The 20,254-nt window shown below is 43.1% G+C and overlaps 1 protein-coding gene across 7 annotated transcripts in view; it reads left to right on the plus strand.

The window, feature by feature from the left end:
* Positions 1 to 4,687: 4,687 nt before the first annotated feature.
* PHACTR1 (phosphatase and actin regulator 1) overlaps positions 4,688 to 20,254 on the plus strand; it is a 560,191-nt gene continuing 544,624 nt past the window's right edge. For 2 of the 7 annotated variants that reach the window (XM_021099751.2, XM_021099756.2), the window contains exons 1-2: positions 4,688 to 4,782; positions 6,588 to 6,740. In XM_021099751.2, coding sequence (XP_020955410.1) covers positions 6,638 to 6,740 — 103 coding nt within the window. In that variant the 5' untranslated portion in view covers positions 4,688 to 4,782; positions 6,588 to 6,637. Of the gene's footprint in view, positions 4,783 to 5,278; positions 5,648 to 5,939; positions 6,348 to 6,587; positions 6,741 to 20,254 lie in introns of those variants that run through there. The other 5 variants (XM_084967373.1, XM_021099757.2, XM_084967376.1 and 2 more) reach the window with 4 other exon arrangements.

Raw genomic sequence — 20,254 nt, forward strand, 5'->3', positions numbered from 1 at the left:
CTATTTTATATACAGTAGTGTGTTTATGTTGTTCTTATTCTCCTGATTTCTCTCTCCCTGCCCACGATCTCCCCTGTGGGAACCGTTTTGTTTCATTGTTTGACCTTGGCACTTAGGAACACAAGAAAGGAAGCTCAGGATCACCACGGTGCCGTCATTTGGATCATCTTCTGTCTCTATCACTAAGACGCTATCTCTGTGTCTTTCGACTCTCTGTTTCTACCTCTACATCTATTTATCTAATATAGATAATATTAATTTATCCATCTAATAAGAAAATGGCAATCCCCGTTTTGCGTAATAACAGGATGGTAAAAATGACCTCACGATGACCTAAAAATGACTCGTGCTATTTTGATACAACTCACACCCACCCTTTGTGGGCTCCTACGGCTTTAGCCAATCCCATTTGCCTCACGAGCTTTGGGAGTTCAGGGACCATATTGTCCATGTAAGATGATCGGTGAGAGTTAGGACCCTCAGAAATCATTATTCCTTCCTGCTGAGAAATGCTTTTGGATATTTTCACGTTGCTATCTGAATTTTTAGGATAACTGGGAAAACACAAGCGAACTTGTGATTTTTTTTTTTTTTTTTTTTGGCCCTGTGCGGAAAGTTTAAAACAAATTATACACATACACACACATAAAGAATTGAGGATGATGTGATTTTCTTGCCAGAGGGAATGAAGGCAGATACCATTATTATATATCCCCTAGTTTGTATTTTTTTTTTAAAAAAAAAGCTGCTTCTGTCCACACCTGCCTCTGCCATGAGTTAGCCTTCTTCATGTCTTCCTGTTCAGGGATTTGAGAGTTTTAGTAAGTAGAGTTGCTTGAGAATTCTTCGTTTCCCTCCTCAACATCTCTTCATTTCCCTACTTCCAGATCAATAAGAGAAACACGGACACAGGGACATAATTTATTATTCTTTCTGCCAAGCCAAGAAATGTCCATATTAGAAACAAGAGCAGCTTGTTAGAATCCAGTTGGCAGAAGAGTAAGATGAAATTTTGAACTCCTGCTTGTCACTCTGTGAGCTGACCCTTCTACAAAGTGTCAAAAGAGGGCAAAGGATATTTTCAGATGTGGACAGCTAATGGAACCAAAGGTGTCACTCCCTGAGGCCCTGGCCTCTGCCATATTGGCCAGTGCAACCTCTCTCCTAGTGTTTCTCTCTCTAAGGCCAGTTTCCAGAACGGAAGACTCTTCCTGCTATAGCTAAGGATGGGCCCAAAAGGGAAACTCCTTTGACATAACTTTCTTTTTCTTTTTTTTTTAGAAAATTCCATTTATTTTATTTATTCACAAATACATGCACAACACTCTCAGGATAACAGTATTAATTCTTCTACCCCAAATGATTATCAAGAACAATTATTTACCCTCTTTAATAATTTCGTTGAATAGGATTTAGGAGTCTGCCGCTGGACTTTTAAGACCCTTTCAAGCCCTGGTCTAAATTAAGATGTTTATAGATTTAAGGTCCTTCTTCTTCTTTGCCAGATGAACACCTGGTCCGTTACACCTAAGTAAGCCCTCAAAACACGACTACATGCTTCCATGGAATAAAATTAGGCTCCTCTTCTTCAGGTGACCTTATTTCCACCTCCCTCTGTCCACCTTTCCAACCCTCCCAGCTTTCTTTTGCTTTCCAACTATCAGCAAAACCTTTTGCCGGAAAAGAGTGGCAATTCATTCACTCTCAAATACTTGATGATGGCTTAAAGTACTTCCTTTCCCAGGCAGATTTCAATATAAATAAAGCCCCGGATAAAATATTTGCAGTACCTCTACCCTATAAGGACAAGCTTTATTGAGGAGAGAGGAAAAGATTACTTTTGAGTGTGGGGTGAAGGGACAAGAGGTTGACTTGTCAAGCAGAAAGAGGGCTATTGAAACATACCATTCAATATGTTGGGTTACCCTGTTGCAAAAATAAACAAATATATTATTTTCTACACCTGTTTAGTGAGTTAGCACTTAATTAAAGATCTCCAGTCTATGTACCCTCACCCCCAAGAGATCCAAAATATCCCCCCACTTGGAAAGAGCTTCCCATATTTTAAAGTTAGTTGAGTCTGTTGGGAAAAGAGAAACTTCCCCAAGATTTCATGCAGGCGGGAGGCAGAACTTCAGGTAGTCCCACATTACTATAAACATTGTCTTCAAGAGGTCTCTGGAATACAGTGATGCAATTAAATGAGAAAAATTCGTTGTAAAATGATCAATAACACAAAGCTCTTCATCTCAGAGAGCAGAATAAACCCAGAATGACTCTGATGGAAGTCATTTGGATGATATAAAAAGAGCAAATTGTCTAACTACAAATCATGTGAACTTCTTTCCCAGATTGTTTGGGTCTTACGCCATGCAACAGAATAAATCTGTGCCCCTCAAAGATAAATTAATACAAGCTGGTATCTTTACTCATCTCCAGATTCCATTTTGAAATGGGCCTCCATTTTGAATTAATCAAAAATGCCTTCCTTTTGTGTAAAGAACACTCACACACACACACACACACACACACACACACACACACACACCCTCTTACCAGCAAACCCAACAAAAAACATATATAAACATCTCCGACAAGTAAAGGTATTTTAAATAATATTTCACTTCAGGTTTACAATTCAAAATTTCTTGCAATGCCACCGTAAAAGACATAACTCTCCTTTTAAAATATTGTTAATAATTAAAAATTTAAAAGACATAACTCTCCTTTTAAAATATTGTTAATAATTTAAAAATTAATTTTTAAAACGTATTTTAAAAATATTTTTAAATGATTTTTTATTATTTTTTAAATGTTTATTTCTGAGCTATGTTAACACTGTCTGAGTTACCTTTCAGAGCTGATGTCTCAAGGATGTTTTGAGCTAAATTGGTCTGTGCTGCCTAAGTGTTATTCTGAATACTTGCTCTAACCTTGCCTTCTTTCTCTGTCTGGTTCTATTATGTCTCAGAACAATGGACCATTATAAAGGCTGCTTTTGAGTAGATTAAAGTTATAAAACAGCTGAGCTGATCAGATTTTGACATTGGCTTTTGAACACGACAATACTTTCCCACCTTTAAAAATAATTCCTCACACAGGTATTCCTACATGTGATCTGCAGCCACGCTCCCCAGAGAGTAAAATCTTTTTTTTTTTTGAGAATTTATTTCAGAACATGGTCATACCATGTTGAAGAACTCAGAGGTGAATTCCTTCGTAAAAGGAAGTCCCTTTTTGCAAGTGAATAATCAGCCCCTTCCCAAATACATTTCTTTGCTCTAAGTTGAAACTGTCCTTTCTGAGTTTTCTTAAAGCACAGTCCTTTCACATGACATATGCATTTTGTAGGACCCTTCACCTTCCCTGACAGGGTCAACTCTCCAGAAAGGACGCTCCCAGCCCATCCCCCACCTCCCAGGAATCAACTTGTTTTCAACTCTCCAATTTAGCATCTCCTTTTCAATCACACATGGGCTTGTGCTCACCAGCCCTGGATTTTTCACACACTCTCTCTCCCTCTCACCTATGAGTCATTACAATTTCAATAGAAGCACAATGGAGTTCAGAACCTGTCACCCACACCTACTGTAAGCGAAAGGAACCAGAAGACAGCTTTCTCCGCTTATAAATGTCAAGTGTTCAGCATGTCTCCATTGGGGGCTGAATAGGAATGGAGAGAAGTAAGTCCTTAGGTTTGGGCAAAGCTCTGAATATTCTGAGTCCAAAGTTGGCTTTCCCAGCACAGGGTATAGGATGGGTAATTTCAGCTTCCTCCTTCATCAGGCCTAACTCTGCAGCACCAACTCAGTGTCTGATTTGCTCTGATTGGGTGAGAGAGCCCATAAAATAAACAGAAGGAGACATTCAGGTTTGTTTTCTAGAGTAGCCAGCTGTCTGGTGGTCTTCCTTCCAAGGTTTCTTAAATGTAGCTTCTCTAACAATCCAACATGCCACATGCCTCCCTGTACTTATGACCAGTTCTGCTTGGTCGACGAAATGGTGCCAGAGGGTCACGGACAACCCACGATAGATCGTGTATTTGGCTATCATTATGCCTACCACGAGCAGATCTCTAAGGACTGTGCCTGAAAGTCCTCACTGAGGTTTGGGAGGAAGGTTCTTCAGCCAGAATAAGCTCAGGCAGGGAACCAAAGTTTCTTTTTGCTGTTAGGTTTATTTTGTGACACTCAGTGTGAGTGGAATGCATTTAGACAAATGAGCATGATGGGGGCTGGAGATCTGACCAAGCAATCAGAGGCAGAAGAGGAAGAAAAGCCAGAGAAGAGGGACCTGGTGATATCAAGTGTTCCCTCTGTATTTCGCTCCAGAAAACAGCTCGCAAGTCTAATTACCCACCTTGTTTTGCAGCTCAGAATAAAAGTGGCATTGCACCAAACCTTACCCAGGCAGCCGTCATGATTAGAAAGTACTCCACACCTTGGAGAACCGAGGAGACACGAGCATAATTTTAAATGCAAATTAAATTGAGGGGGTAGCCGAGAGAACACATAAAAGACAGTAAAACAAAACCTTTCAATTTTCTTAAATTAGCAGTCTAATGTGTTCTAAAGAGCAGCTCTCCTCAGATCTCTTCTTAGGGCTTGCATTTCATCACAATATAAAACGGGCAAATCCATCACTTTCCTCTGCTCAGTGCTCTTGAACTGAGATTGAAGGGAAAATTAGAAGCTGTTCATTTGGGCTTGCGGGCTCAGCAGCGTTGCACCGGCATCGTTTTACGCTCCACAGTGTCCTGGTGAAAGGGGCCAACAAGTGCCGGTGAGTATCTGTGGACTTCTAGGCTCTTCCTTCCATCTATCTTTTTCGGGTTATCTTGCCTTTACAGGAGAAATCTCCCTCAAGATTTATGTTACAATGTGGCTTTCAAAACCTGGGGAATTTCAGACAGCTTTTTAAGCTTTTCCAGTGACTGATTCGCAGAAGGGAAGAGAGTTATTTTCAGCCTAGATGCTGGTGATTGATCCGCGGATTAATTATAACCAGGGAATGTTTAACATATGCTAGCTCAGAACGGCCTTTCCCCACTCCCCTTAGCCAGCGTTAGGCTACGAACCCGTGCCCCCAACAACTTTTTTTTTACCGTATTAACTGTTTTATCTGATAAATTCTGTTGTAATTGCAAATAAAACTGGGAGTTGGAGCTATAAAAATAATTAAGTCCAAACCTTTTTTTTTTATGACTGTGACAGTTCTCTGCTTAAGAGCTGGGTGGTGGGGGCGGCGGCCGGGGGTGGGGAGGAGGGTGGGAGGGCGGGAGAATGGGCGTTGGATCCGCGTGATGGTGACATGTCGATTTTGACGGTGAGGGTTTTCTGCCAAAGTTTTGCACGGGAAACTGGTCATTTTCTTCCTTCGCAGTGGAGGATACAAAGAGGCTGAGGCTGGCGTCACCTTCCGTTGCTAAGGTAACGTGCTCTGGCCATCTTATCTGATAAAGGAAGTCCAGCGGACGGTATAGACATTATTCTTCGCAGATCTAATCAAACAAGCAAAACTGTTTACTTTCACCGGGAATATTTAGTGAGATCAAAGAGACTGGCTGAAATTGCTCTTATTCTTTTTGCCGGCAGTTAGCCCTTGATTTTGTTTTTCCTTTTTCCTTTTTTTTTTTTTTTTTTTTGCAGTAAGTATGATTTGCTGTTGGGGTAGCTTTGGGTATTTTTAAAAGTTTCTTCCTAGCAGACTTGGCTTCTTAAATTAAAATGTGCAGTGTTAGAAAGAGAAACCAATTGGATTATCCTTCTGAGTTTGATTTTAATGACTTTGTCTTGTTAATTCTTTCCAAAAACAACCTGCCGAAATTGAGATACTTCATCTGTGCGACTACGGGGGAAAGGGCTGCATATGCTAGAAAGAACCTAACAGGCTGAATGTTTTTTAATGTAGCACGTTAGCTTCCTGACAGGCTAGTGCATGAGAAGTTTATGGGAATCGTTGCCATTCTGAAATAATTGTCATTGCTCTACAAACCAGAATTCTTTCTCAAAAACAGCCTATGCCAGAGGCAAGCAGGTGATAATCCTGTAGCATTTTATAAACGGTGCTAAAGGCTCTGGCTAAAAGGAAGGAATGCAAGGCATTTTTACAGCAAACCTGTCAGCGTGTGTCATTAAGGGCAAGGCAGCTGGAAGTGGAGGTTTCGATTCCCAGGCGATCCTCGCTGCTCCAGGAGAATTGGAAGGAACTCCCTGGATCAATTAAGGGTCAACTCAGAACGGCTGATACGTAACGATGTGGTTGTGCCGACAGACCTTTTGAAAACAGATAGCTTATGCGTGTAAAAGAATATTTTCCCGTTGTTATTACCCAGCGAGGAATGACTGGTGTGTTTTCTCTCTTTAGCCTGCATCATCTGTGTTTTCTGTGTAGGAAATGTTACTTTTAATAAATGTGGGCGGCATGCTGCATTTTTCTCACACAATAGGAAAGCTCTGCTGAGGGACAGACTTAAAACTGGAAATGTCAGTCAAATAATGGGATCTTATAATGGCATGTTTCTTATTCCAAAATCACATTTGACAGTCTAAGATAGTGTGGATTTTTTTTTTTTTCCTCTCTCGTAGACATACAAGTGACTCTTTTGTCTTAAAACTCTGTTTTTGGAGCATCAAGGATGGATTATCCCAAAATGGATTATTTTCTGGATGTCGAGTCTGCTCATAGACTCTTGGATGTTGAGTCAGCTCAAAGATTCTTCTACAGTCAAGGAGCTCAAGGTAATTAAAGGGGAGAGAGAGAGGAAATGCCTCTTATTTGCATGTTGGTTTTTATAGTAACAGTGCAGGGGTGATGGTAGCAGGGTCAGCTCTACTGCGGAAGTTCAGCAACTGCGATTCTAAATTGGTAACCTCTACTGAACTCTTTCTGACGCTGAGACCAGCATAGAGCAGAATGAATAAATCTAAACTTGAAGGGGTGAAGACACAACCTACCCAACTCATGTAAAATGCCCCTCAGAAAGCTGTTAGAAAATTACCCTTCCCCCCCTCCCTTGCAACCAAAGCTTAAGTCTGAAACGCTTCAAGGATGCTTTTAGCCCCAGGGAAAAGGTTGAATTCGCAGCCACTGCCCTGGAGAAGATCTGGGGCACCCAGACCTATCAGACGGAAATCCAGCTAGATGAAGGATCTCCATAATATAAGCTTGTTTTTTTTCCTACAGTTTGCCTTATCTATTTTAGATGAATTCAGCTGCTGCCTCCAGGAATTAACAGTGCACCTGGGGAGCACTAAGGAACATGCCTCTGTGCAGTGTGGGCGATATGTACATTTTCATTACAGATTTTAAGATGGTCAGCGGGGCTCCAGGTTGCTTGCTTTTCTGTGCTGGGGTGCACGTAGAAGGTCCTGCCACCACATTAGAGAAAGAAGCTGAAGTATTTAAAGGGCTCTCCTGACAGGAGGATTTTTTTTTTTTTTTAACCTTAAACCTATTTTCTCTTTTCCATGGAATATTTAGGGTATTCAGTCAAGCAGCCTGAGGATGGGCATATGCCAAAATAGTACTAGTTATGCACTGAGAACCACAGTGCCCATATTCTTAAGTAGAGAAGTAGTTGAATTCTTGGATGTCACGAGGCAGAACTGCAAAGGAAAGGTTATTTTGATGATGCTGGCATCTTCCACTGTTCCGGGGTAATGGCTCCTTCACCCAGGGCGCTGATACTCTTCTGCCTTGACTTTCCCGGGTGCCTCTCCTGAATTGGTTTCCCCTGGCTCTCAAGCCAGTTTCTCAGGGCAAGCTCAAGGGCTTGCGAGCCTCCTCCTTCTCCGCTTCCATTTTCCCCAGCAGGATCCAGTCTTCCTCAAGGCAAGAGGGGCTGGTAATTACCTGGTTGACCTGGTTGACTTGCTTAGGTCAGTGTGCTCACCAGCAGAGTTTCCATTAGCAGAAGTGATAACCAGAGTGAATTGTCCTCATCCTAGTGGTCGCATGTCATCCGCATTTTTACTCTCAGCCACTTAAAGAGACATGACAATGTTACCCAAGTAGAAGAATGGTGAGAGCCTGGCTAGAACCTCCAGGCCCTTCTGGGTCTGCAAGTTAAGAAGCCAGGAGTAGAGAGAGAACAGGGGCTGGAGGGAAAAGGGGGCTGAGGCAGGGCTCAATCCCACCTCCAGTTCTGTGTTTAAACATTGCTGCATCTGTCCGTGCCCCCCGAACAGGCGAATGTTCCCTGGTGGGGTCCCCCACCTGCACTCCGTCTCTGTGGCAGAGCAGAGAAGGGGAGCGGTGGTTAATTACAGATAACAAAGCTGGCCATCTCGCCTTGCAGTAGATGTGGTTTAAGGCTTTAAGAGGACTGTGGGCTCCAGGCATTTCCGGAAGGAAAGCAGTCAGGGTGTGGGAGGCTCAAAGGACTCATGGCAGCTCAGTGGTTGTCGGCAGATGGGAGCTGGGGGCGGAGTGGTCAGAATCGGTGACTGTGGTTTAGACACCAGAGCTGGAATGCCTGGAAAATGCATGGGAGGTGGTAGCATAAGCTCCCGCTGCTCCCTGATAGCACGTCCCTTTGAAGGTCATCAGAATGACATTCTGATCAAGGCATATTGTGGCTCTGTAGTCAGAGGGAGAGTTCCCCAAACAACCTCCGGGTGGATTGCTCAAGACCCCCAGACTTGCTCAATCCGAAGTCCAGGGGTGAGACCTCCAGGTCTGCGTTTTCAGCAAGAGCCACAAGCCTGACGACCCAGCCAGCACACCTGTCCAGGGATGGACAGCTGAGAACCGGTCCATCCTGTCCAGTTTCCCCCCTTCCTGCCTGGGACAGGAACACTTTCCTCCACTTTAGAGGCAGGATAATACAGTGCTTACAACCGGACCCTGACCGCCTTTGGTCCAAAACCCTGGGTCCACCATGGTGAACCTGGAAAAATGATCTTTCAGTTCCTTCCTCTGAAAAATGGAAGCCATCATAGTACCCAGTTCGTACACTGAGAGCATCAATGAGATACGATTTTCAAGTGCATAAATCTGCCTGCCACATGGGAAGCACCATAAATAGAAAAACCCCTTTGGCAAAAGGCCATCCCTCCTCTGTTGGAGATTTCCAAAGGAAGCCACTGCCTTGCAAACAAGACTGGTACCTGATAGGGGTGACCCTGTTTTTAGCAACAACCACCACAATGACAAAATGTATGTGAAATACATTTGGGAACAGTGATCATTTTCTTGTCACATCAAAACCTAACTCAGGGCAAAAGAAACATAGTGAAAGTGTGTCTTGGTAACACTTCCCCCAGCTCCCGACCCCCCAGTCCTTCATTTCACTCGAAACCTGGGAGCCCCTCTTCTAGCACCTTCCCTGGAAACCCACCACCTGGGACCAGTCCCCCACAGAGTCTCCTTGCTGGAGCTTGGCTGCCACGGGGATGGGGGCTTGTCACTGCATTGTCCCCGCTCCTTCGCAGCAGCTTCCTTCCCCTCAGCACAGACGCTAGTCTTTGCCGGGGAACGAGCCCTCGGCCTGATTAAGGGCTCCGAGTAAATGGGCAGAGGGCCGAGGAGCATGGCTGGCACCCCACCCTTTTGAAGCCAACACCGGGGTTTTAGAGAGGATGGCTCAAGCCTGTGTCCCACACCAATGGCCAGGCCCCGAGGACCAGTGGAAGGAGGGCAGCATGGTGGCCGGCCCTTGAGAAAGGCACTCGAGGCAATTCGGGCTTCGTTGCTGCTGTTACATCACAACACATGGCAGCTTTTCTACCAGCCCAGCCCGGGTTCAGAGGGCCATTGCTAAGGTCAAGGAGCCCTGATTTGATACTCTCTTCTCTAAAGAAGGCCCAAATGGAAACACAGTATTGAATTAAGTACATGGAGTGGGGGTGACCTAGGACTTGGTCAGCTACACCGATGCGTGACTATTGCCTTTTTGAGTTGTCCATTGTCAAGGGCATACAGCTAGGTCTATAGACTGATCGGGTGTACTTACAGGAGTAAATACTTCAAAGGGGAAACAAGAGTTTCATTTTCCCTATTGCTCTCCTTGCATCAGTTGGTTTACACACACGTAAATTTTTTGAGAACGAGCCCCTTCTAGATGGATTACATGCAAAATGGTTATCCAGCTCAACAGTACCAGACTTAGAATGCTTTTGACCCCATCCTGGTTGTTTTTCCTTTTTCCTTGGAAAGTGGCAAAAAGCCCGTTCCTAGGCAGAGGATGTTTTTAGCTAGCAAAAGCAAGAGGAACTCAGGAGGATAAGACAAAGAAGGCGAAAAGTCATCTACTCTCTATCTGGGGACAGATTCTGCTGGAACACTCAGGGATTTTCAAAAGTCAGTCATCTGCTCTGCCGAGTAAAGCAGCTTGTTATTTTCTCCCGTCTCCATTGTCGCTTGGTTTGATCTCGAGGTAAGGAAGATAAGCCCGCTGCTCCAGGGATTCTGCTTTAGAAAGCACGATGTGTTGCAAAGAGCAGGAAAAACGTCCAGGGTCGTTGTGTTCATCTCCCATCAGTGAAGGATGCTCTCCTGCGGGCTTCACCAGCAGGAAATCTTCCTCACACAGAGAGTTCTCCAAAAGCCCCCACCAACTCAAAAGGAGAACTTTGGAAGTTCAAGGTACACACGATCCAAAGATCAGCCATGTCTTGACATCTCATAACTCAAGTTCAACTCATGGTTCTGACACAGTGTCCCACACGCTCAACTGCAGATTGTAGGCTTCTTTACAGTCGAGTTGAACTGGGAGGGAAATCATATTATACAATCATACAATGGGCATCCCATGCGTTTCAGACTGAAATGAACGTCAGAGTTCCGCTCATTGTAGTTTTCCTCACCCCCTCCCTAAACTGAGTGAAACAGTTGGTGAGGGCCAGACCCAGGTCCCGGTGCTACAGTTTCAAGCCACGGGGTTATTCTAATGGACACTGAAGATGGAGGCTAACCTGGTGGGGTATCTATTACTTGCTGCTTGGAGTTTGGTTCCAAACTAGCAGCATCAGCTTCCCTGGGGAGCTTGCTGCCGATGCAGAATCTTAGCCACCCCAGACTTAGAGAATCAGAATCTCCTTCTAACAAGATGGCCAGGTAACTTGTGGTCAAGTTTGAGAAGCAGCAATTGAATCTAGTGCACACTCAAAACACCTGGTGAGCCTTTAGGGCCTCCAGACTGGAGTCCCACAGCAAAACCCGTCAAGTCAGAATTGCTGGTGTTGAGTCCCATACTTGGGAATCTTTTAAATTATCTCTGGTGATTCAAACGTGCAACCAGGGAGAATTACTAACCTCACATTTTACCGTAAAGGAGGTTTTAGAACATTGTGCACTAGCTTTTTTTTCTTTTTTTTTCTTTTTATGGCCGCACCTGTGGCATATGGAAGTTTCCAGGCTAGGGGCTGAATTGGAGCTGTAGCTGTCATCCTACACCACAGCCACAGCAATGCCAGATCCTTAACCCACGGAGCAAGGCCAGGGATCGAACCTGCCTCATCAAGGATACTAGTCAGATTCATGTTCACTGAGCCACGACAGGAAAATCCCATGCATTAGCTGTCCTTACCCAAGTAGTTTTCTCTGTCCAGGTTTTTTTTCTTTAAATGAATCCAAACCATTCAAAAGGTGCACATGGACTTTTTTAAAGGGACTAAACTGGAGTTCTGTGTGGTGCAGCAGGTTAAAGATCCCTCCTTGTCGCTGCTGTGGCAAGGATTCCATCCCTGGCCCAGGAACTTCCACATGCTTCAGGCGAGGCCAAAAAACAAACAACCAAAAAACCCCAGAAAATGAAAAAAGACTGAGCTATGTGCCAGGTGCTGCCTTTTGCCTATTCATTGTATCCATTAATCCCCAAAGAAACTTTGGGAGAGAGGAATCATTTGTCACTTCACAGCTCAGAAAAGACTATGCATTTAGGTCGCAGCATAGCCAGGATTTGAATATGTGACTCCAGCAATCCCCCAGGTAGTAAAGGTAACGTTTGTGACCAAGTCACACTTCTGGAGCTGGTGAGGCTCAGAGTGGTTCAGCCACATACCCAAATCACACAGCTTATTGCCGGAAGGTGGCGACTAGAATCGGATCCCTTTTTTTTTTTTTAAATTCACCAACGAACGCCCATCCTACTTCATAAGGTTTCTTTTCTCAAAGACCATCAATATCTTCGGATGTTGAAATTATCTTCAAAATGAAAAATACCTGAAAAGGCAGCCATTTGACTGAAGTTCCCAGGCAATCAAATTTAGGACTGCTGCTCACAGGTTCCCATCTTTTATCATTTTAAGTGATTCTTGGCATTGGAACCAGGTGCCATAGTGATTGTTACTTCGTTGTAAAGCATCTTTTCTGTCGTCTGCATTGTCTTGTGCAACAAAGGGAAATGCCGGTTTTGACAGCTGATGAATGCCCCAGTGAGCAGCTGAGTCTCCTCAAGTGGAATCTGGAAATAGAGCCCCCCCCCTCAACCATGTCCTCCCCTCGCCCCAAGCCAGCCACCCTCCAGCTCCACCTTTTCCCCACCCTGTGAAACCCCTCGGACCAGCTGGGTTTTACATCTTTAGCTTTGAGTTAAATGAACTCGAAACCTAGACTCTAAACCTCTGGGGCATCTTCACATGTGGTTGCACTCAATTATTTGCTAATTGTGGACATAGTCATATGTACAGCATGTGCCCGTGCTGTTTTCTTTGCTGTGTTGAATTCAAGACCCAACCCCAGGGTCCCCCTACCCCTGCCTCCAGCTCTGTGAAGCCCTGCCTGACTTTGCCAGGACTTTCTACCATACTATTCCATCCAGCCTACTTTATAGCCACAGTCATATTGTGTATTCTGCCTCGATCACTTACTAGAGGTGTGGGCTCATATAAATAGCTCCATTTCTCTAAGCTTCTGGGTCCTAATCAAAATAGATGTAATACTAGCTCCAAACTGATAAGGGTTTTTGAGAATTAAAAGCAGGATGCCTACATAGCATTTAGTACATTATTTGTTATTATGCATTAGTTAATGATGCCACCGTTTTGTTATTATTTAGAGGTCTGCTCCCTACCTAAATCATGGTGGTGTCCTTAAATACTATTTTCTGGGTGCCTGGTACCATCCTTGGCATGGTAGAAATACTAAAATGTATTAAGTGCCTCTGTTGAACTGAAGGAATGAAAATGCTTAAATCTGCATCACAAAGAAAAACTTGGGCTCCAAGGACAGGACTTTTGACAATTCATGATTGAGAAATTAGCATTTCTTAAGACCTTTAAAGAATTACAATATGGAGTTCTCTTGTGGTGCAGGGGATTCAGGATCCAGCATTGTCCCTGCAGCAGCTTGGCTCACTGCTATGACCCGGGTTCGATTCTTGGCCCAGGAACTTTCACGTGCCATGGGCATGGCCAAAAAAAAAAAAAAAAAAAAAATTTAAATATTTCCTTGAAAGTAGAGCCTTTCTTAAGGCTGAAAGGAGGGACAGGTAAAAATAATTTTCAAATACACAGAGGTGCAGGAAATGGAAGAAAATCATCAACTCTGCTACATCTATAAAACAGAAAAATCAAAAAATGGAAGCCAAAAGAAAATATGACAGGTGGGAATTGGTATACTATTGGAGAGAATTAACGTTTTAAAATAGGGAGTTCTCATGTGGTGCAACAGGTTAAGGATCCGGTATTGTCATTGCAGCAGCTTAGGTCACTGCTAGGACTCCCGTTCGATCCCTGGCCCCAGAACTTCCACACGCCACAGGCACAGCCCACACCTGCTCCCTCCAAAAAACCTTTAAAATAGATTTCGAAGGTTTTTTGAATAATACCCATCTTGGAAGGACTTTTTAATGCACAATGGTCTGTGAAGGCTGAGGTTTTATTCTGCCTTAAAGTAGGATTCTGGAAGCGGTGACCCCTTCAACGGTTTACTCTGATGAACTTAACTGAGATCAATTCAAAAGCTGCTTTGAGCATGTTCAGGAAACGCTCTGAGCTGTACCTTCGCTGAGACCCCTCCCCCTTCCTTCTTCAGACCTTTACTGCTTAGTCCAGTCCTTATACTTGGGAGCTCACTAATCCTCAAACCCACTGCCATTCTCCGTCCTGCTTCCGACCAGCCTCCAGGGAAGGTGGCCGTGGATACCTGCCCGAGTCCCACACAGGAGCCACCTGAGAACCGTCCACAGAAAGCTGGGCCGTGGTGTCTCTAGGCGTCCTGCCGAGTGGGTGCCAAGTTGTCTGTCCCCCAGGACTTTCATGTCAAGGTCTTATATGTGGCTCATATCCGGACCTGTGGGTCTCATTTGCTTAGTAAGGACTGAGGCCAAAACAGTGATGGTGAAGCAGCCGCGTCTCCATTTGGGGCACAGTTGCCCCTTGGTTTGGAATCTTTTCCATTCACCCATCTGCCGCTCAGAGACCTGCAAGGACCAGCGCTGCAAAACTGGCCTCATCCCCTCTGTGTCCTGATGGTGCTATCCTAACAAGGCGTCTCCATGTCACCATGCCATTTTTCAGAGCCTTGCCTCGGAGAAGGGCTTCAGATGACACTGTTCTGATAGTTTCCAGCTTCGTTTTTATGGCGCTCAGGTCATCCCCTGCAACAAATACTCGCTTTGGGTTTTTGTGGGGGTTTTTTCCGGTTGCATTTTTTTCCCCTGTAACCCTCGCTGAGAAGCAGCATGCCGTGCTTCACTCACGGATGACAAGCTAACTACCAAGCCTTGCCTCCTAACCTCCCACACACTCCATTTTAGACCTCTAATTGCTCACACTCAGGCTCCCCAAGCCTGTGTTTAGTGCAGGGAACTGTGTGTGTGTGTGAAGGAGAGGATGAAGGCAAATCAGGAAGAAAGATGTAGTGGAGAGAGCCAGCCTGGCAGCACTAACCCTCTGCAGATGACCGTGAAATCCAACCTTCCATTGCTGGAGTGTGCCCTTGGCACGGGCCATTTCTCTGGACACAAAGTCGCATTCTGGGTGCCCACAATGTACCTGCACACAGCCTTCCAATGCTCATTGTGCCGTTGCCCCCCAGCAGGCACCTGCTTTGTCACATCTTGTGATTCAGGGCTCCTAAGTAGGGCATGAGGACAAGAAAGAGAGAGATGAGAGGATGAGCGACGGAGAGGAGGAAAGTCATCTAAAAACACAGTAAGACAATTGCCATGAAGTCAGAACTCCCACTCTCACGTCCAGCACATAGGAAGTGGATTAAAGATGCAGCCCCCACACAGCGATGACCCAGTTAGCATCAATAACTCACCGGTGCTGGGGAAAAAAAAAAAAACTCACACCCCTCATTGCTCAAACAAATCTGTTTTCCTAAAAACTTTCAATGCCACCTTCTGTGACTGAGCTGGCAGAAACGAGGATGGGAAGCTTAGCACATCAAAATCAGCTCCTGGCCGATACCATTTCAAATATTTTTAAGAGTATTTTAGGAAACAGTTAGACCCACGCTATTATACAAAACCCCTGAATGAATATTGCTATTAAATTAGACTTCTGAAATCCTGGGGCTGAACAGAGAGATTATCTGAGCGATCTCTGTACCTTTTTTTTTTCCCACCGTAAAAGAAAAATAAGAGCCATATTAAAGTTTGGGGGAAAATGGGGAGGAAAATCAACCCTGCACATCTAGTTTCATTTTTTATTTTCCATTCAGTCCCTTTCATGCACATTCATATGTTTACAAACTTGTAATCATGGCATATGCAAAATTGGGGGTATGACTGAAATATTTGCCAGGGCTGGCTGAAGGATGTCATAATATTTTAGGGCTTGGGCTTTGGAATAACACAGATGTGAGTTCAAACTATGATTTTTCACTTCTCAGCTTAAAACATTAGCCTAGTTATTTCGTCTCTTTTTGCCTCACTTTTCCCCTTTGAATGCAATGATAATAAGAGTTCATAGGAGTTCCCGTCATGGCTCAGTGGTTAACGAATCTGACTAGGAACCATGAGGTTGCGGGTTTGATCCCTGGCCTTGCTCAGTGGGTTAAGGATCTGGTGTTGCCGTGAGCTGTGGTGTAGGTCACAGATGCAGCTTGGATCCCGAGTTGCTGTGGCTCTGGCTCTGGCGTAGGCCGGAGGCTACAGCTCCGATTGGACCCCTAGCCTGGGAACCTCCATATGCTGCAAGTACGGCCCTAGAAAGACAAAAGACAAAAAAAAAAGAAAAAGGAAAAGAAAAAGGAGTTCCTAAACCCAAAGGGTTCTTTTAAGGATTAAAGTGAAACAAAGCGTTTCACAAACAATGGTCTGATATATGATTTTCAGGTAGCACTTGGACTCTTTTGTAATAATGATGTGTTTTAGAAAAAATACAAATTTAAAAATAGATAACTGACATACAAAAATATATAACTAGATATGATACTTACTCCTTAGAACAAAAAGGAAAAACCAAGGAAGACTAAAGTCATTTAAGGAAAAACGTTAAGTAAATCATAACTTAGAGATAGAAAAAATCCATACAAATGATATAGGAATAACTAACATTTGGAAACACTGAACAAATAAATATACAACACGAGGCAAAACGTCAAGTGCCTCAGAGGAAAGTGGCCTCCACCTCCCCAAGAGAAACTGACACCCTGGCCCATTTCCGGTTTTTTTCCACCGCTATTTATTCTTTTTTTTTTTCCCAAGCCCTTGGAAAGGTGGGACAGTCTTAAAGCGTAAGAACGTGAAAAAGCAACAACACTTTGATTTCAAAATTAAACTGCTAGCCAATTAAAAAGAATCCTCTTGATAATTCTACTCCTGGGAATTTCCTTCCTTAAACTCTTTTAAAACATTGGCTAAACGATACTGATTTCTTCTGCATTTGCAGCAAATTCTGGTTTATCAGACTGTGGCCATCCAAGAACTGATTTCAATGAATCAGCTTTAAGGGAGGTTGAAATGCATAAAGGATGCCCACTATATGGTTGGATGGAAATTAAACTTTGGGTGGTGAGCATGCTGGAGTGTATACAGAAGTTGCACTATAATGTGGTACATATGAAATTTATATAAGGTTACAAACCAATGTTACCTCAATTTTAAAAAACAACAGAGTCAGCATTTACTTAAGAATGAAGAAATGGATTTGGGGAATCCACTTGAAGTCATATTTCTCCTCATTCTTTTATTCCCTTGAGAAAAATCTGGCAGTGTGAAGAACGTTCTCAGAAACACCCGGAAGGTAATGCTAACCCATGTGGCTGGCCACTCAAAGGGCTGAACCTCTGTAAGCCTTTGTTTCCCCATTTGCAACATGATAACAGCACTTGCAATATCATTAGTATGTGGATAAAATGACATAAATGAATTTAGATTAGTAGATTCTCAATTTAGATAGTAGATTCTCCAATACATATTTAAGGAATAAGTAAATTGCCGCAATGAGGAAAGAGCACTCCTTGAATAACTGTTCTACATCTTTAAGAAGTTCAGAGAATATATAATACAATACGAAATACCTTTATAGAAGCAAAAACAGGATATCAAAGAGGGAAAGAAAGAATTGAGAGAATTCTTCGTGGAAATGGTGGTGCCTAAGCTTTTTCCTGGAGTCAGCACAGTAGTGGGGCGTTCCTTGCAGAAAAAGATAGCATGTATAGGTCGTTCTATAAGCAATTCGGCATGACTGAATCAGAAAATATAAGAAGGGGAGTTCCCATTGTGGTTCAGTGGTTATGAGCCCGACTGCTAAACAAGAGGATGCAGGTTTGATCCCTGACCTCGCTCAGTGGGTTAAGGATCCGGCATTGCTGCAAGCTGCAGTGTAAGTTACAGACTTATCCAGCATTGCTGTGGCTGTGGTGTAAGCTGACAGCTGCAGCTCCAGTTTAACCCCTAGCCTCGGAACGTCCATATGCCGCAGGTACGGCCCTTTAAAAAAAAAAAAAAAAGAAAGAAAGAAAGAAAAAGAAAAAAGAAAATGTAAGAAGGTGAAATAATACCTAAGATTGGAGGAAAAACTAGGGTTCGAGGAAAAAGATCTTGCAGACCAGATTAAGAAATTTGCCAAATTCCTAGGTGTCCTAGCAAGTGAAGGATCTCACTTGGTCACTGCTGTGGGCACAGCTAAAAAAGAAAAATAAAGAAAAAATACTGTAAATCAACTATAATGGAAAAAAATAAAAATTGTTTAAAAGGAAACACAAAGAAATTTGTTATCTACTCTATAGGAAACACAGAGCACTTGAATGATTTGTAAAGCTCGAAGAGCTTCGAAACCAGGTGATCCCAACCCTTGTTACATGTCAGAAAAAAATTCTACAGTCCTTGACCAGGTATACTGACCAGGATCTTTGAGAGTCAGGTGTGGTAATGTGGGTTTTTCTTATTTTTAAGGGGTTGTTTTGTTTTGATTTTGCAGTCCCCAGATGCTCTGATGCAAATTGTATGAAGTCTAAAATTTGAGACTCATTGACTAGGCTACTTTGCTCATTGACTAGGCTACTTTGTTCAGTGATGGAATGCCATAAAAATTCAAGATTTTATTCATTTAGAATTCATTGCTTTTTTGAGCACTAACCATGAGCTGTGGATTCAAACTCAAAATAAACAAATCCCCTGGCCTCAGGGAGTTAGCTATCTAATATAGACCGATAAATAAATCAATGATTTCAGTCCTAAAGCATAACATGCTGGGAGAATGTGCACACTGGGGATTTTGTAAGCACAGTGATGGCATTCAAATGAGACGGAAGTGTGTGTGTGTGTGTGTGTGTGTGTGTGTTAGGGAGAAAGCTAGATGTGGTTCCAATTCAGTGTCCAAGAGGAGGTGACAGTTATCCTGCATTCGAGTTAGATTTAGGTAGGAGGAAAATAAGGAGTGTTCTGGGCAGTGTGAAAAAGCCTGTGATAAGGCATGGACGTACTGAGAGTGTAATATCTTAGGAGAGCTGTACATGTGACAGAACGGGTCTAAGGAGATGGACAAGAAAAGAGAGGAGCACAGCAGGCAGGAGCGAAGCCATGGGAGACTTTGCCTGCTTAGCTGAAGATTTCCAAATTCCTGATATTGAATCGACTAAGGAATGGAATGCAGAGGAGATCTGTTGGCGGATCTGTTTTTATCAAGACTGCAAATATGGAGGACGCATTGCCAGAAGTAAGATTAGGGGAAAAGAGAACCATGAGGAAGCTACTGCAATAACCCCAGGAAGAATTACAGACAGTCTGAAAAGGGAATTGACAGAGAGAATCCAGCACAAGAGCTGGATCTTTGAAATATTAGGAAGGTTCCTTCCAGATTACATGGTGGAAAAATGAACACAAGAGTGAGAAAGGGGTGTGTCCAGTGACTCTCTGGATGTTTTACTTGAACTCATTAGATGGATAATGAAGCCGTTTGCTGAGAAAGAAGGAAGAGGATCAAGATGGAGTGGGAAATATAAATTCAGTTTAGAACATATGGGGTTTGGAGACCCTCTAGAATATCCAAACACAGATTACCAGTATGGAATAAGTTCTATAGCTATAAAACTCAGAAAACCATCCAAAATATTCTATGGGCCTAGGTAATTTCTAAAATAATTTCACTAACATGTTTTATATCTGGCTCTGAAGAGGTGCTTCCTCTGGGCCTTTAATTTTCCTTTCATATTATTGGAAGGATTGGGAGGTTGCTTAAAGGAAACATTTATTTTCTAAATTAAAAGAAATACAGTATTTTCTCCTTAGTACTAGTACTTAAAATTAATAGTCCATTTGAAATATTTACACGAACGAATTGTTTGAAGTTACAACATTATTCAAGTTCTGGTTTGTTTTCAGAAGAAGCAAAATCCCAAGTTAATTTTTTTATTAGGAGAGCATCTAAAGAAAGCAATTAAAAAAAAAATCTAAATGCAGCTCAATTGCTTTACGGAACTATAGGCTGTCATGGAATGTTGCAAAGAAGAAACAAAGAGCCCCAGCAATAGCTCGTGAAAAATAGACCTTACTGTTCTTTTGAACCTACGCAGGAAGAAATTCTGTTCCATGTAGTTGATTAAGCACAATTTGGGGGACTAAATTTGATAGGGGACAAGTGGAGAAAAAATTCATTGGCTTAGTCCAGTTTAATCCTCGTCTCTGGAAAGCAAGACTGTTATTTCAGACATCATACTGGAAGGCTGCTTTTTAGCCCCATCTCTTATGCCAGCCCAATAAATCTGGACATGTACATAGAACTTACAAAAGGAAATGAGAGTGAAAACAAGACCCACATTTGAAGGGCCAGGGGCTTGTGTTTATGGTCTCAATTAGTCCAGGAATGGGAAATGTGTGAAGGACTTGTTAGGATCCCCGTTTTACATGAAATAAGCC

The sequence above is a fragment of the Sus scrofa genome, chromosome 7, assembly GCF_054392235.1.
Source record: "Sus scrofa isolate SSC_HxYL_T2T_F1_AM1 chromosome 7, Sscrofa_HxYL_maternal_Yorkshire_Landrace_v2.0, whole genome shotgun sequence".
NCBI lineage: Eukaryota > Metazoa > Chordata > Mammalia > Artiodactyla > Suidae > Sus > Sus scrofa.